Raw genomic sequence first — 15,916 nt, forward strand, 5'->3', positions numbered from 1 at the left:
CCATAGGATGCCCAGGTAACTGGTTAGACATTATATCTGGGTGATTTGATGAGGGTCTTTGCAAAAGCAACCAGCATTTGAATCTGTAGACTCAGTAAATCAGACTGTCCTCCCTGAACTGAACTGACATCATCCAATTCATTGAGGGCCTAAGCAGAACAAAAAGATAGAAAAAGAAATAATTTGCTCTCTGACTAACTACACAAGTTAGAACATGGGTGTTCTTCCAGAGCTGTTTGATATACAAACATCCTTTATGAAAAGATTGTCTGGGACAAAAAAAATCCAGTGCCTCTACTCATAAGATGTTCAGAAATATCAGAGAATTATCATCCAATATTCCAAAACAAATTTGGTATGTGAATTTTTTCACTGCAAAATTTGTGAAATTGAATATAGATCAAAGCTGAGATGGGTGAGGAACTTCCCTGATGGTCCAGTGGCTAAGACGCCATACTCCCAATGCAGGGGGCTCAGATTCAGTCCCTGGCTGGGGAACCAGATCTTGTGTGCTGCACGCTACTAAGGCCTGGCACAGTCAAATAAATAAACAAAATAAATATTTTTTACAAAGTGAGATATGCTGTAAGTATAAAATTTACGATAGATTTTGAAGTCTGAGTGTGAAAAAAGAATGCAAAATACTCAATAATCACAGCATATTGAATACATGTTAAAATATTATTTTAATATATTAGTTTAAATAAGATAATTAAAATGTCACCTGTTTCCTCTTTACTTTTTAAAAATATTTATTTACATTTATTTTTGACTGCACTGGGTCTTTGTTGCTGTGCATGGGCTTTAGCTGTGGCGAGCAGGGGCCACTCTCTAGTTGCAGTGCGTGGGCTTCTCCTTGCAGTGGCTTCTTCTGTTGCAAAGCACAGGCTTTAGGCACATGAGCTTTGGTAGCTGTGGCTCTTGCACTCCAGAGTCCAGGCTCAGTAGTTGTGGCACAGGAGCTTAGTTGCCTCGTGGCATGTAGGATCTTCCCGGACCAGGGATCAAACCAGTGTCCCCTGCGTTGCAAGGCAGATTCTTAACCACTAGACCACCAGGAAAACTCTCGTTTTACTTTTTAAAATGTGACTACTAGATATTTTTTAGTTACTTTGGATTATTACACAATATTTATATCAGACTGCTCTGGATGTCTAACTTTTATTGGATAGCCCTAAAATGATTGAGTAGCCTGCTGCTGCCGCTGCTAAGTCGCTTCAGTCGTGTCTGACTCTGTGCAACCCCATAGACGGCAGCCCACCAGGCTCCCCCGTCCCTGGGATTCTCCAGGCAAGAACACTGGAGTGGGTTGCCATTTCTTTCTCCAGTGCATAAAAGTGAGAAGTGAAAGTGAAGTCGCTCAGTCGTGTCTGACTCTTAGCAACCCCATGGACTGCAGCCTACCAGGCTCCTCCGTCCATGGGATTTTCCAGGCAAGAGTACTGGAGTAGGGTGCCATTGCCTTCTCCTGAGTAGCCTAATGAATATAAATTGAGAGAGAATACTGTTTTTGCCTGAGTACCCTAGCAATCAGTAACTGAGGCATACCTTAATTACGCATCTTTTAAAATGTATATATTTATTTTCGTGAGGTACAGTCCCAGAATAGAGTGTAGGCAAAAGGAATTAAGACAGAGGAAGAAGGAAAAACCCCTTTGGGTAATTGCTGGGGAAGCCTGCTCCCATGTTCTGTGGCTTCGTGCCCCACTGGAGATTACAAATGATGACAGAAGCCAGGATCCCCAAGGGACTGATTGGTTTAGGCCTTGGATCCTAGGGCGACTGAGGATCTTGTCATGGTGGGCTGTCTTTGTTGGGTCATGGTACCTGTAATTTCCCATTGATAGTTAACAGTGGGCATGGAAGTAGTAAGAGATGTTCCAGTGACTGTCCTAGGTCCTGTTCTCACTGGATTGTAGCAACTCTAGCTTCATCTGATAATCAGTTCATTACCCCAGTCAGTACATTAGCTCATTCCTTACCTGCTTGTCCACTAGAACAAGAAACCCCAAATGACTCCACAGTATTAGTCACAACTTCCAAATGGGTGGAACCCTGCACCCTTCTCCAACCCTGCATTGAAGACTTCTGACCTAACAGAGTCAACAGTTTCAGGAACAGGAAAAATTCCATTAGTGAGTCACTGACAGTGATGATGAGAGTGCCTACGTCTGCTTTTCCATCCTGGTTTTTATACCTGTGGATTCTAGTTCTGGGGACACATAGCACCATATATTGACCATTTTGTCGGCCATTTTGTCGTTGTTCAGTCGCTAAGTCATGTCCGACTCTTTTGCGACCCCATGGACTGTAGCCCACCAGGCTCCTCTGTCCATGGGATTCTCCAGGCAAGAATGCTGGAGTGGGTTGCCATTTCCTTCTCCAGGGGATCTTTCCAATGCAGGGGTCGAATCCGTGTCTCCTGCATCGGCAGGCGGGTTCTTTACCACTGAGCCAGTAGGGAAGCATACTGACCATAGTTCCGTGCATATACCACATCCTGAAGGAAAGTGCTACAACCTCATGAGGTCTGTCCTCAGGCTGAAACTGCCACAGGCCATTCCACTGTTTTTTGTTTGTTTTTGAGAGGAAGTCGTCTGCTCCTGTGATAGGGTACTTGGGAAAATAAGTGATTCTCAAGGTCATGAGTTCACCTGCCCATCTTCACATCTCCTTTTACTCAGGTGTGTCTGTTTTCTAAGGCAATGTGGCGGGGATATCATTTTAAGAGGTAAAGAATTCTGTAAAGTCTCAGGTGGTATTAGTGGAAATACTGCAGTCAGTTAAGGCAGAAAATATACAGAATCCGTGTTAATTCCAGTTGATGCCCCAATCAAGGAGGTCCAATGTAATTAATGTACCAACAGGTGGCTGCCTAGTCCTCCTAAGTAATGGTACCCTTATCTAGGGCTCAGAATTAGTCTCTGCTGCCGGGTGGTTGGGCAATCAGAAGAGGCAGTAAGATATCCTTGGTGAGAGAAAGCCCGTATTGTTAGGTTCATGCATAGCCTTCATCTCTGGCCAGTCTCTTCATGAGCCCAGTATCAAGTACTGAAACAGTGAATAGAGAGGCCAGCTAAAATTCACAGGACTGTCTTTCTGTGTACCTAGCTGTCAGGAGCCCCCTCTGCACATGTTCTCTGGCGAATGTCAGTGTCCATGCACATATTATCTACCCAGACCTCCACATCCTCTGTATTCTAGTTTTATTTTTTCAAGGCCGTGATGAACCAAACAAGACTTTTGGCTATGCCCAAATGTCAGTATATAACTATGCCTCAAGCCACCTCTCCTTCCACATGAAGTGAAAAATAAACATAGAGTTCACAAGTCTGTGCACTGGGCAGATTCTCCTTCACCAATGTCATTCAGAGCCACTCCTAAGTAGGACTGTGAGTGGCAGCAGTCCTTTTATGGCCAGCTCTAACACATATTGCATCAGCCCAGGTAGGTATCAGGCCTATCCGTCAGGCATAAGGAACCACCCATGAGGTCATTAGTGTCATCATCAGTGCAAGTCATGTAATTTCTGTTTTGAGTCTGGATGTATCACTTCTACACACAGTGGAACACTGCAGCCCTACCCAGCTTTATGGCTTGGTTGATTTATTGACTACGCCAAAGCCTTTGACAGTGTGGATCACAATAAACTGTGGAAAATTCTGAAAGAGATAAGAATACCAGACCACCCGACCTGCCTCTTGAGAAACCTGTATGCAGGTCAGGAAGCAACAGTTAGAACTGGACATGGAACAAGAGACTGGTTCCAAATAGGAAAAGGAGTACATCAAGGCTGTATATTGTCACCCTGCTGATTTAACTCATATGCAGAGTACATCATGAGAAACACTGGGCTGGAGGAAGCACAAGCTGGAATCAAGATTGCCGGGAGAAATATCAATAACCTCAGATATGCAGATGACACCACCCTTATGGCAGAAAGTGAAGAACTAAAGAGCCTCTTGATGAAAGTGAAAGAGGAAAGTGAACAAGTTGGCTTAAAGCTCAACATTCAGAAAACTAAGATCATGGCATCCAGTCCCATCACTTCAAGGCAAATAGATGGGGAAACAGTGGAAACAGTGTCAGACTTTATTTTTATGGGTTCCAAAATCACTGCAAATGGTGAGTGCAGCCATGAAATTAAAAGACACTTACTCCTTGGAAGGAAAGTTATGACCAATTTAGACAGCATATTAAAAACTAGAGACATTACTTTGCCAACAAAGGTCCGTCTAGTCAAGGCTATGGTTTTTCCAGTGGTCATGTATGGATGTGAGAGTTGGACTGTAAGAAAGCTGAATGCCGAAGAAGTGATGCTTTTGAACTGTGGTGTTGGAGAAGACTCTTGAGAGTCCCTTGGACTGCAAGGAAATCCAACCAGTCCATCTTAAAGGAGATCAGTCCTGGGTGTTCATTGGAAGGACTGATGCTGAAGCTGAAACTCCAATACTTTGGCCACCTGATGCGAAGAGCTGACTCATTTGAAAAGCCCCTGATGCTGGGAAAGATTGAGGTCAGGAGGAGAAGGGGATGACATGGCATCACCAACTCAATGGACATGGGTTTGGGTGGACTCCGGGAGATGGTGATGGACAGGGAAGCCTGGCGTGCTGCAGTTCATGGGGTCACAAAGAGTCGGACACAACTGAGTGACTGAACTGAACTGATCTGCAAATCCTCAGTTCAGGCTGCAGAGTCACTTGGTGTACTATGGTCAGATATTTGGTCTCTATTAAGACCCAGCAGTACAGTTGGACCTATTTTTTCCAACCAGCTCAGTTCTTTATGGTGAAGTACACAGCCTTGTTCCAGAATATAAGTGTCTACACTGTGACTCTTCTACTAGAGCTTGTCCCAAACTCAATATATCCTCCATGGATATCTCTACCACACTCAGACCTAATGGACCACAAGATAAACGTATGATTTTCAGGCTTGCCCACAGGCAATTACAAAGACTTTACTTGATGGATTTCATGAGGGAAAGGTGTCCTCCCCAACTAGACTTGGTATACAGTCACAGTGAGGACCTATTATTGCCCCTCTGACTGTTTATGCTTCTCATATTTACAGTCCTAGTTTCAGTGACTTCCTTCCTAGTTCTCTTTATCTGAGGCCTTAACCAGAGGTCTTGTGCAGGTGAATGTGCTAATATCTCCTTACTGGGGAGGAGAAGTGGGAAACCTTGAAGGTATTTATTCCTACTCGAACTCAGTACCCAGCAACTTTCCACTCTTAGCCCTTCACCCTCACTCTCCTCCCCTATTTAGGGCCTGTAAAACATCCAGTGCCTTTTGTTCAGGGCTCCCTCTATGTGAGACAACCACCACATCTGTGCTGATCCACCTGACCCTCGACTGGTATGCCATGTTAAGGGGGAATGAGGCAGGAGGGAGTTGGCATCTTCTCCAGTTTTAGCCCCTTGCATACACTACCAATCTCAGTGATTAACAGCTTCACTGTTACTTTCAGTCAGGCCCCTTGCTTTAATTAGCTGTTGTGATGCCTAAAGTCTCAGTTCTCTCTTCTAGTTCAGCTGAGTCCCTCATAGGGTAGCGGTAATCCTCCAACTTTGTTCTTCTTCAATACAGTGTGGGTTATTCTGGGTCTTTCGTCTCTCTTATAAACTTTAGAATCAGTCTGTCAAAATCATAAAGATAACTGGCTGGGATTTTGATCGGGATCACATTGACTATAGATCACGTTGGGAAGAACTGACATCTTGACAATATTGAGTCTTCCTATTCATGAACATGGAGCATCTCTCCATTTATTTAGTTCCTCTTTGATTACTTTCACCAGAGTTTTGTAGTTTTCCTCATATAGATTTTACACATTTTTGTTATATTTATACTTAAGTGTTTCTTAATTTTTGAGGAATTTGTTTTTTTATAATATTTATTTTTATTTGTTTGGTTGCACTGGGTCATAGTTGCAGCATATGGGATTTGTAGTTGTGGCAAAGAAACTCTTCAGCGAGTTCATGCACACTCTTAGTTGCAACATGTGGGATCTAGTTCCCTGACCAGGGATTGAACCAAGACCTCCTGCTTTGGAGCAAGGAGTCTTCACCACTGGACCCCCAGGGAGGTCCCATACTTAAGTATTTTATTTTGAGGGGTGCTAATGTAAATAGTGTTACATTTTTTATTTCAAATTCCAATTGTTGCTTGTTGGTACCTAGGAAAATGATAGACTTTTGCATATTATATCCTGTAACCTTGATATTGTATCCAATATCCTTGTATATTGTATCCTGTAAACTTGCTATACATTGCTTATTTATTATTTCCAGTTTTCTTTGTTATTGTTATTGATTTTCTACATAGGCAATCATGTCATCCACCAAGACAGTTTTATATCTTCCTAAACTGTATACTATTTATTTCCTTTTCTTTTCTGATTACATTAGTTATGACTTCCAATATGAAGTTGGAAAGGAGTGACAAGAAGAGTCATTCTTGCCTCATTCCTAGTCTAAGCAGAAAAACTTCTAGTTTCTCATGATTTAATATAATGATAGTTCTTTGTGAATGTTATTTATCAAGGTGAATAAGTTCCCTTTATTCCTAATGTGTGTAGAGTTTTTATCATGAATGGTATTGGATTTTGTCAAGTTATTTTTTTTTCATCTATTGATAAGATTCTGTGATTTTTATTTTTTAACCTATTGCTGTAATGAATTACATTAATTGATTGAATGTTGACCCAGCCATGCATACCCAGAGTAAATCCTGCTTGTTCATGGTATATATATATATATATATATATACACACTTTAAAAATATATTGTTAGGTTCAGTTTGCTAATGTTTTGTTAGGGATTTTTTCATTTATGTTCATCAGAGATATTGGTCTGTAGTTCTCTTTTACTGTAAGGTCTTTGTCTGGTGTTGGTATTAGGCCAATGCTGGCCTAATATTTTAAATTCTTGTCCTGATAACTGAACATCCCTGCTATACATGAGTCTGGTTCAAGGGCTTGCTCTGTTTTTGCCTTGTAATTTTTTGTTGAAAGCCATACATGATGTATGGGATGAAAGGAACAGTGGCAAAGAGGCCTTCAGTGATTTAGTGGGAGGGCATGAGGAGAGAGGAAACTTATAGTCATAGAGGAAGCTTTTTATAGTCCTGTGATTAGGCCTTAGTCTTTTGGTGAACTTGAACACTGTGAATTTCCTAAGTGTCTCTCGTGTTTTTTACAGCCCCTTAGCTAGGGCAAGAAGGCTAGGGGGTATTTCCCTTCTTCTACGTTAGGCTCTGATAAAACTCCATCAGGTAAGGCTCTGATAAAATAATTTCTCTTGAGGTAGTCCTTCAGAATGCTTCAAGTATTTCAGAATAGTTCCTTTCCCCTGTCCCCCTGCTGGAAGTTTGAGGGAAATAACCTGAGAATCTTCAATGTGACAGATAGATTCGGAAACAAAACACAAAATCCTAGGAGACCCACAAAGGCTGAGTTCCTGTGAAGTTTTTAAACTCTCAGATTTGTCCACACTGAGCCTCCAGCAACTCAGCAATTGGAGTTTAGATTTTCTTTCCCTAGTACTGGTTTTCACAGAGTTTTCTACACTTGATCTTAGCCAAAAGGCCGAGAAGCGATTCACAGAGTTTTCTACTCATGGGTTTCTGCTTTGGTAAGTTGTGATTCTCTGTATATACACCTGTCTTTTTCTCCAATTTCGGGGGCAGCAGTTTGCCCTTTCGCCTGAATTCTCTGACAGATCTAACAAAAGCTGGTGATTTTCAGTCTGTTCAGCTTTTTACTTGTTTTTAAGGATACAGTGATGACTTTTAAGCTCCTGACATGATAAAACAGTAATTGAAAGTCTTTCATGTCTTTGATCCATGGATATATATGTATGTGTGTGTGTATATATATATATATATGGAGCAATTTTATATTAACATCAAAACTAAATAGAAAATACAGACATTCCATACATGCCCTGCCCCCACACATGCACAGTCTACCCCATTATCAACACCCCCCACTAGAATGGTACATTTGTTATCATCCATGAACCGAGCTTGACTCATTATTATCACCCACAGTCTAAAGCTTACATTACAGTTTTACAGTTCACTCATGGTGGTGTACATTATATGAATTTGGATCAATGTGTTTTCAAAGTGAAGTAATCCTAATGATGTCATATTTGTGTCTTGGGCTGAAAGGAGGAATGCTAAGTCTCTATTCTTGTTTTTTTAAATAGATGCCCTAAAATGTTTGTAATAGAATAACAGAATATATCCAAACATATTCACAGGGGTGAGATGAATTTTCCTTTGACTTGGCTTAATGGGCTCTCTGGGATTTACAAACAGAAACAACACCCCTTTGCCACCCTTGCTGCTGTAAGTCTCGTTATCAGTTCTGAACAGACTTGGGCTGGCCGTTTAATGCCATGAGTCAGGGAATATAATTTGAGTTTAGAGCTCCGTTCCTATTAGAAGTAAAAATGCTTCTGGAGTGAAGAAGCCTTTGAACCAGCCAGAGCCTTTCCCCCTTAACATCAATGGGCCCCACGGCAAGGAGATGAGAGCCAGGAAAGGCATCCTTTCTGAACGTCTTAAGGGTGGTCACCTGACTTCTTTGGACCTTGTTCCCTCAGCTGTAAAGCCAGAGCCTTGGGCTGGATAATCCAAATGTCCCTAAAAGCCAAGATGCTAGGCTTTTGAAAACGCTGACTGTAAAAAAATAAAATACCATTCTGTGTCTACAGAATCAGGCAACTCCAAGGCCATCATAAGGCAAAACAAAGGTTGGATTTGATGAGGGGAGAACTTCTTTTCAAAGACTTCTGCTTAAATATAGGAATAAGGCAGATAACATCAACACAGTCATATGTCAGTCTATTTTATGCAATGTGAAATTCCTTCTTAACTTCCCAGATCACAGTTACATCCAATTGCAAAATTGGGACTCAGGTAAACTGTGCTGCCATGAGACTTGACATAAACCTGTGGTGTTTTGGGGGTACCTTGGCATTCCTAGGACAGCCAAATATGTTAACTCATTGTGTGCTGATCACAACCCGGAAAAAAGAGTACTGTCTCCATTTTCGAGTTCAAGGAACAGGGGTATTAGAAATTTCGTGGCTTGCCTAAGTCCCACAGCTACTGAGCGACAGAGGATTTTAAATTTGCCTGTGCATTTTAGTTCAGGTTTCCCGAACGTCAGGAACCTCCTCTGCGTGACTTTACAAACAGAAGGTTGTAGTCCACGAACATCAGGCCAACGTGCTTTGTTTTCTCTGGCTGGGCCCTATGTTGCACGCTGTACACGAATTTTCTCAGCTCTCACAACAACCCTACGAATAGGTACTTTAGTATTTATACTTGTTTACTGCGCAGACTGTTCTTGAGACCAACCTGTAGAGCAGCAAAAGATGCGCGTTACCCGTGCCGGGGAGACGCCTGCAGCACGGACGAGGGTCTGGGGAAACTGGGGGAAACTGAAGTGATGGGGTGTCTTGGTTTTCTGTTCTTTGGAGCGTCTCTGGCTGTATTCTCCTCACACTACTGTCTGTCCCTGAGCTCCCCGAGGCTGTGCGCCACTTTGCGCCCAGAGATTTGTGTGTCCCAATTACCGTGCATGGCTCTCGCCTTCCGTTCACACGCCGAAGCAGTTGGAATAAGCCCAGAGGAGGACGCAGACCGCGGCAGTCCGAGCCCAGAGCGATCCGAGCCCGGAGCGAAGCACAGGTGCAGCGGCTCCAGCACTCACGACCGCAGGCTTCCGCCAAACCGAGCGATCTCTGCGCTGCCAGCCCGCCGGCGGAGCTGGGGAATCCGTCGAGGTGCCTTTAGCTCAGCTGACCTGGGGGCGTGGCCGCGAATCGGGGGCGTGGGCGGGACCGGGGGCGGGCCCCGGGGCGGGGACAGCCAGAGCTCAGGCCGAGCGTGGCTTCCGCTGCCCACCGCATCCCTCGGGTTCTTGCCCTGTGCGGGTACCGGGCAACACCATGCTCCTCCGCCTGCTCCTGCTGCTTGCGCCGTGCGGTGCGGGCTTCGCTACCAAGGTGGTCAGCATCAGTTTGCGGGGAAACTGGAAGATCCACAGCGGGAACGGTTCGCTGCAGCTGCCCGCGGCGGTTCCCGGTTGCGTGCACAGCGCCTTGTTCAACAAGAGGATCATCAAGGTACTGTGTGCGGCCGCCCCGCCAGGAATCTGCGCCCAGGTCCCTCGCACGGTGAGAAGGGCCCAGGAACAGCCTGGCCGCCCCCGAGCCCGGCGGTGTTCTCCTGGGTTTGGCACTAACTTCCGCTTTGCTTCTTGTGGTCTCCAGGGCGTTGGACGTGGCGGGGAGGGTGACGAGGCAATGTATCTGCTCTTGGCGAAGAGCACCGCTGGGGTCCGGGCTAGATGGAGACTGAGCCACCCTCACACTGGGGCCGCAGTAACTCAGGAAAGCGGAGCTTCAGGCAGTTATACTGGCAGTGTTATTGCCATGGTTCTCCGCTGAAGCGTGGATTAGAAAGGACATGTCACTGACAGAGCCTAAGGCGGGGGATGAGTGTTTCAACTACCCGAACACTGCAGGGGACGATAGTGTTTTCCCAAGTAAATGTTAACTATATTCAATAATGCCTTAGTTTTTCATTTGCGCTTTTAGGGTCAGATTTGGAATTGATACAGCAGCACATAGGCTGAGGAGAAGAGACGCGCAGGTGTAAGGTTAGGATTGTCAGTGCTAGTGTGAAGGCTAAATAATCGTTAAGGCTGGGATATGAAGAAAGATGCTGTTTCCTTGCACTGCATGTGATGTGGTGTGTGTGTCCCAATAGAGGCTTCAGTTTATAGACTTGTTATGGAGGACGTTTTCCTATTTGGCTGCCTGTGGGTAGAGGTTTGCAAACAGACTGCCACTTCCCACTGTTTTTTCCTTCCATCTGCTGCATATCTTTAATGGCTTTGCTTGGGACAAGATGTACTTGATAAGTGATTGGCACACATTGTTCGGATCCTCCTAAAAACTCCAGGGTAAGTGTCACACAGTATAGGAGGCTGTGAAGTCGGGCTAGGCTGGTTTAGAATTCCGTTTCTGCCACTCTAAAGAATAAGTCTTCTTATATGCATTTTATTGATGATACGAATTATGGAGCCCAGAGAAGTTAGAGAATGTACCCAAGATCACACAGCAATTTAGAGTGACAGAAATGGAATTCTAAATCAGCCTGGCCTGACTTCATGGCCTTCTGTATTGTATGACACTTCCCCTGGTGGTTTGAAAAATCATGTATTTTTAAAGCACTGGAGTTAACTGTCAGGAATATAGTTCAAAGTTTACTTAAATGACAGGACAATTGACAGGTTATGTAGATTTCTGATCTGGTATCATTAGCTCTTTTTCAAAGAAACAAATGTAAATGACACTGACCATGGTCCTGTTTATTTTTTTTTAAGTAAGTCATTCTCAAACTTAAGTATTTAAACTATTTTTAGTTAACACACTGCTTATGACATGGACCCTAAGGCTTCACTAACCCATACGGTGAGGATGCTTTTGTTTATATTGCAGTGTCTCTCCTGCCTCATTTTCCTGATTAAGGCAATGGGAAATCACTAGTGGCTGTAGTAAATCAGAATACTGTTCCATGTTACAGGGCTGCATACCAAGAAACATTTTGTTACTCGTTAAAGTGAATGATGTGCTCATCGACTGAAACAACTGACTTTTCCTCATGGGAACAATTTACAATGTCTGTTAGATCTGTTAATAAATTCTTAGGAAAACTTTAAGTTTCAATAAGGTAGATGTGGGCTTCCCTGAAGGCTCAGTGGTAAAGAATCCATCCACAGTGCAGGAGACATTGGGTTGGAAAGGTCCCCTGGAGAAGGAAGTGGCTACCCACTGCAGTTTTCTTCCCTGGAGGATCCCATGGACAGAGGAGCCTGGTGAGCAGCAATCCTTGGGGTGGCAAAGGAGTCAGACACAACTTAGTGACTAAACAACAACAAGGTAAATGTAGGTATTAAATGATAGATAAGAGATGGGGAGCTTTTGGCGACTGGGGAACTCCAGGACTATTGATAATAACCTACATCAAGTATCATGTTGAGTAATATGATGTTGTTATTCCACCTGCTTTATTATAACATCCATTCTTGGTGTTGACCTCAGGAAATATTCTATAGCTTAGAGCAGATGCTGGTCTAAATATGGTGTTTACATGAGAACTTGAAACATATCTTCTTGAAGTCATTCATCTAATTATCTCATAAATATTTATTTGGTACCTCCAAGCATTATTCTAGGTGCTTGGAATTGATAGCTTATGGTGAACCATGGATTCATGATCTCCGAAGAAGATTTAGCTTCGGAACCAGGGACCAGGCTTGATCACTCAAGAGCTTTTGTGTAGCAGAGTTTTATTAACGTGAAAAAGGGACAGAGAAAACCTCTGACATAAACATCAGAAGGGGACTGAGAGTGCCCCACTGGCTAGTCTTAGGGAGGTTAAAAAATATACTTTTTTCACTTGGTCATTACAGTAAATCAAAAGAATGTCTTAAGGTTGTAGACCCACTCCTACAATATACATTTTAAGATAACAGATTAGAACTAACAATAGAAAGATCTTACCAGACCCACTCCCATAATACACATTTTTAAGATGACAGGATTAGTCAGAAAGTTTTCAAGAAGGAGAAACAGTCCTCAAGCAGGATACATTGTTGTCATATAATCATTGGTACAGAGTTTAAGGGAAAACATATCCTTGAGCAAGATGAATTGTTTTGTTGTTCAGTCATCAGCTCTGGGCTTAAAGAAAAAAAATGTCCTTTTCTCCTTCTTGAGAACCAGACCCCTATCTTCTAGACAGCCTCAGACCACCCACTCCCACAATATATATCTTAAATTAACAAGATTAGAACTAACAATAGAAAGGTCTTACCAGACCCACTCCCACAAAGTCTTGAGATAACAAGGTTAGTCAGAAAACCTTGTTAAGGAGAAGCATGTCCTTGAGCATGTTACACTGACTAAAACAAAGCAATGTAGAAAATAAGTTTGTCTTTTTCTCCTTGAGAGCCCCAGGCCCTTTTCTCCTTCTCCAGGACTCTGGACCCCTTTCTCCTCCTGGAGCACCCTGGACTTCTTATCAACCTACCCAGGAGTTGGCTCTCAGAATCAAGTGGTGAAGAAGACAGTTTTTGTCCCAATAGACATTCTAGTGGAGGAGATAAATAATAAACAGATATTAATAGATAATATAGTGACAGCTGGTATACTGAAAAAAAAAATAAAGCAGGTTAAAAGAAGAGAGAATGAAGGCTGATTGGAAAAGATTCTATTTTTTAAAAAGTGGTTAAAGATAGCCATTTTGATAAAGATCTTCTGAGGAGATCAGTTTTAAGCCAAAATGCATTTCCAGCAAAAAAAGGAAGAAAAGATGGCAGTGGGGAGAGGAGAAGCCTTGAGGCAGGAACATGCTTGGTGAGCTCCAGAAATAGCCAAAAGGCAAGTGTGGCTGTAACCCTATGACCGAGAGGGCAGGTGGATAAGTTAAAAGTAGGCCTCTAGGGTAGATCATGCAGGAAGGCCGTTGAGAAAAACTTTGGATTTTATTCTGCAATGATGGGGAAATTTTTTAGCTAAATTTTAGTTAGTATACATTCTTATTTTCTTAGACAAATTTTTAGAAGTGTAATTTCTGATTCAAAAGAATATACATTTTTTTCTTTTACTGTATACATCTAAATTGTTCTCCATAAAAATTGTACCAGTTTTACACTCCTGTCGTGACTTTATTAGAGTGCTTATTTTAAGTGCTAGATTTGAATATTATTAAAAAAATCAAAAATAGAAACAATTTACTTTTTAGTGAGGTTAACCATTTTTATATGTTTATGTTATTTGTGATTCGGGATTACTTATTCCTATTTTTAATCTATTTTTGACTATTTTTAATCTATTTTGACTATTTTTAATCTATTATTGACTGTCTTTTAAAATTTTATATGTTTATGTTATTTGTGATTTGGGATTACTTATTCCTATTTTTAATCTATTTTTGACTATTTTTAATCTATTTTGACTATTTTTAATCTATTATTGACTGTCTTTTAAAATATAGATTTGTTAGATCTCTTTTTATATATTTTCAAAATTTTCCATGTGTTAATGATATAGTTTATTATATAGATGTTTTAAAGTTTTATTTGTTGAAATCTTATAAACTTTTTTCTTTTATGATTGTTTCTGTCTTGGTATTATGCTTTGTAAGTAATTTTCTCTCTCCTAATTAAATATTTACCTGTAGTTTCTCCTTCTAGTATTTTTATGTTTCCTCTTTTGTATGTTTGTATTTAAAATTTTGATCCATTTGAGTTTTTTCAAATAATTAAGCAATTTTTTGTATCCCATGATTTGACAGTTTCTCTTTTGTCCAATAATAAAACATTACTTTTATCATGCACAGAGTTGATGATTGATACAATTGATATATTGATACAATTTTCTTATTCTCTACTTTAAAATTCTTTTTAAAAGAATAATAAATGTTCAGTACTTATTGTACAAAAATGATTCAGAGAAATATAAAATATGAAGTCAATCCCTGAGATGGTTTTGTAAGCTACTTCATTTAAAATATATGATGAACATCTGTTTGTATCTATTCAGTTCAGTTCAGTTCAGTCGCTCAGTCGTGTCCGACTCTTTGCGACCCCATGAATCACAGCACGCCAGGCCTCCCTGTCCATCACCAACTCCCGGAGTTCACTCAGACTCACGTCCATCGAGTCAATGATGCCATCCAGCCATCTCATCCTCTGTCGTCCCCTTCTCCTCCTGCCCCCAATCCCTCCCAGCATCAGAGTCTTTTCCAATGAGTCAACTCTTCGCATGAGATGGCCAAAGTACTGGAGTTTCAGCTTTCGCATCATTCCTTCCAAAGAAATCCCAGGGCTGATCTCCTTCAGAATGGACTGGTTGGATCTCCTTACAGTCCAAGGGACTCTCAAGAGTCTTCTCCAACACCACAGTTCAAAAGCATCAATTCTTCAGCCTTCAGCCTTCTTCACAGTCCAACTCTCACATCCATACATGACCACAGGAAAACCATAGCCTTGACTAGACGGACCTTTGTTGGCAAAGTAATGTCTCTGCTTTTGAATATGCTGTCTAGGTTGCTCATAACTATAAATATAGATCTTCAAAAATTTTTAATTACTGCATGGACTCCATTATAAAGATTTTCCTACTCAAATCTACACTTAAAAATATAAGAAACTATATTGGTTGTGAAGAGTTGTACACGACTGAGCAACTGAACACAAGCACATATTGAAAATATATTGTAAATACACATACACTACCAAAAACAGTAGGCACCAGATACAATGACTGGTACCAGATGGTATAAAAGTGTAGGTAAATGGGAATGAAGCCTGTAGTTCAGTTGAAAAAATGCAGACTTTGGTGTTGGCCTAAGTTTATTTCATCCCTGGATGTACTTCTGCTTTGTCATGGGACCTCAGGAAAGACACCTCACCCTTTGGAGCTTTAGTTTTGTCCACTATAAAATGGTATTTACTGCACATCTTTGTTATAAGGATTAGAGTAACTGAGTGACTATCTTGGAGGCTAATATGAAGTAAATGGTCAACAAGTGATACTCTTACTGTCTTTAGGGTTCATGACTTTGTTTTAACAACTCATTACTTATGTGGGTCCTTACTCATCAGAGGTAATGCTGAGCTGCTGTTTGCTTCAAACAAGACTCACAATTTTAATATGAGCAGAGGAGATCAGACCACTCCGGAACCAAATTAAGTTGGTTGCTTAGCATATGCAGTATCTATTATAAATGTAATGTGAGCCTCCACAACTTTTATTTTAGAGAGAGTAAGGTATGTGCCTTTAGAGTAGTTTTTTTAATAGGTTTTATTTATTTTTTTGGCG

At 41.6% G+C, this 15,916-nt stretch overlaps 1 protein-coding gene across 2 annotated transcripts in view; it reads left to right on the forward strand.

Moving 5' to 3' along the window:
* Nucleotides 1–9,877: 9,877 nt before the first annotated feature.
* Nucleotides 9,878–15,916, forward strand: part of MANBA (mannosidase beta) — a 127,648-nt gene continuing 121,609 nt past the window's right edge. The window contains exon 1 of one of the 2 annotated variants that reach the window (XM_010805945.4): nt 9,878–10,198. In XM_010805945.4, coding sequence (XP_010804247.2) covers nt 9,971–10,198 — 228 coding nt within the window. In that variant the 5' untranslated portion in view covers nt 9,878–9,970. 2 annotated transcript variants of the gene reach the window in all.

The sequence above is a fragment of the Bos taurus genome, chromosome 6 (genome assembly GCF_002263795.3).
Source record: "Bos taurus isolate L1 Dominette 01449 registration number 42190680 breed Hereford chromosome 6, ARS-UCD2.0, whole genome shotgun sequence".
NCBI classification, from domain to species: domain Eukaryota; kingdom Metazoa; phylum Chordata; class Mammalia; order Artiodactyla; family Bovidae; genus Bos; species Bos taurus.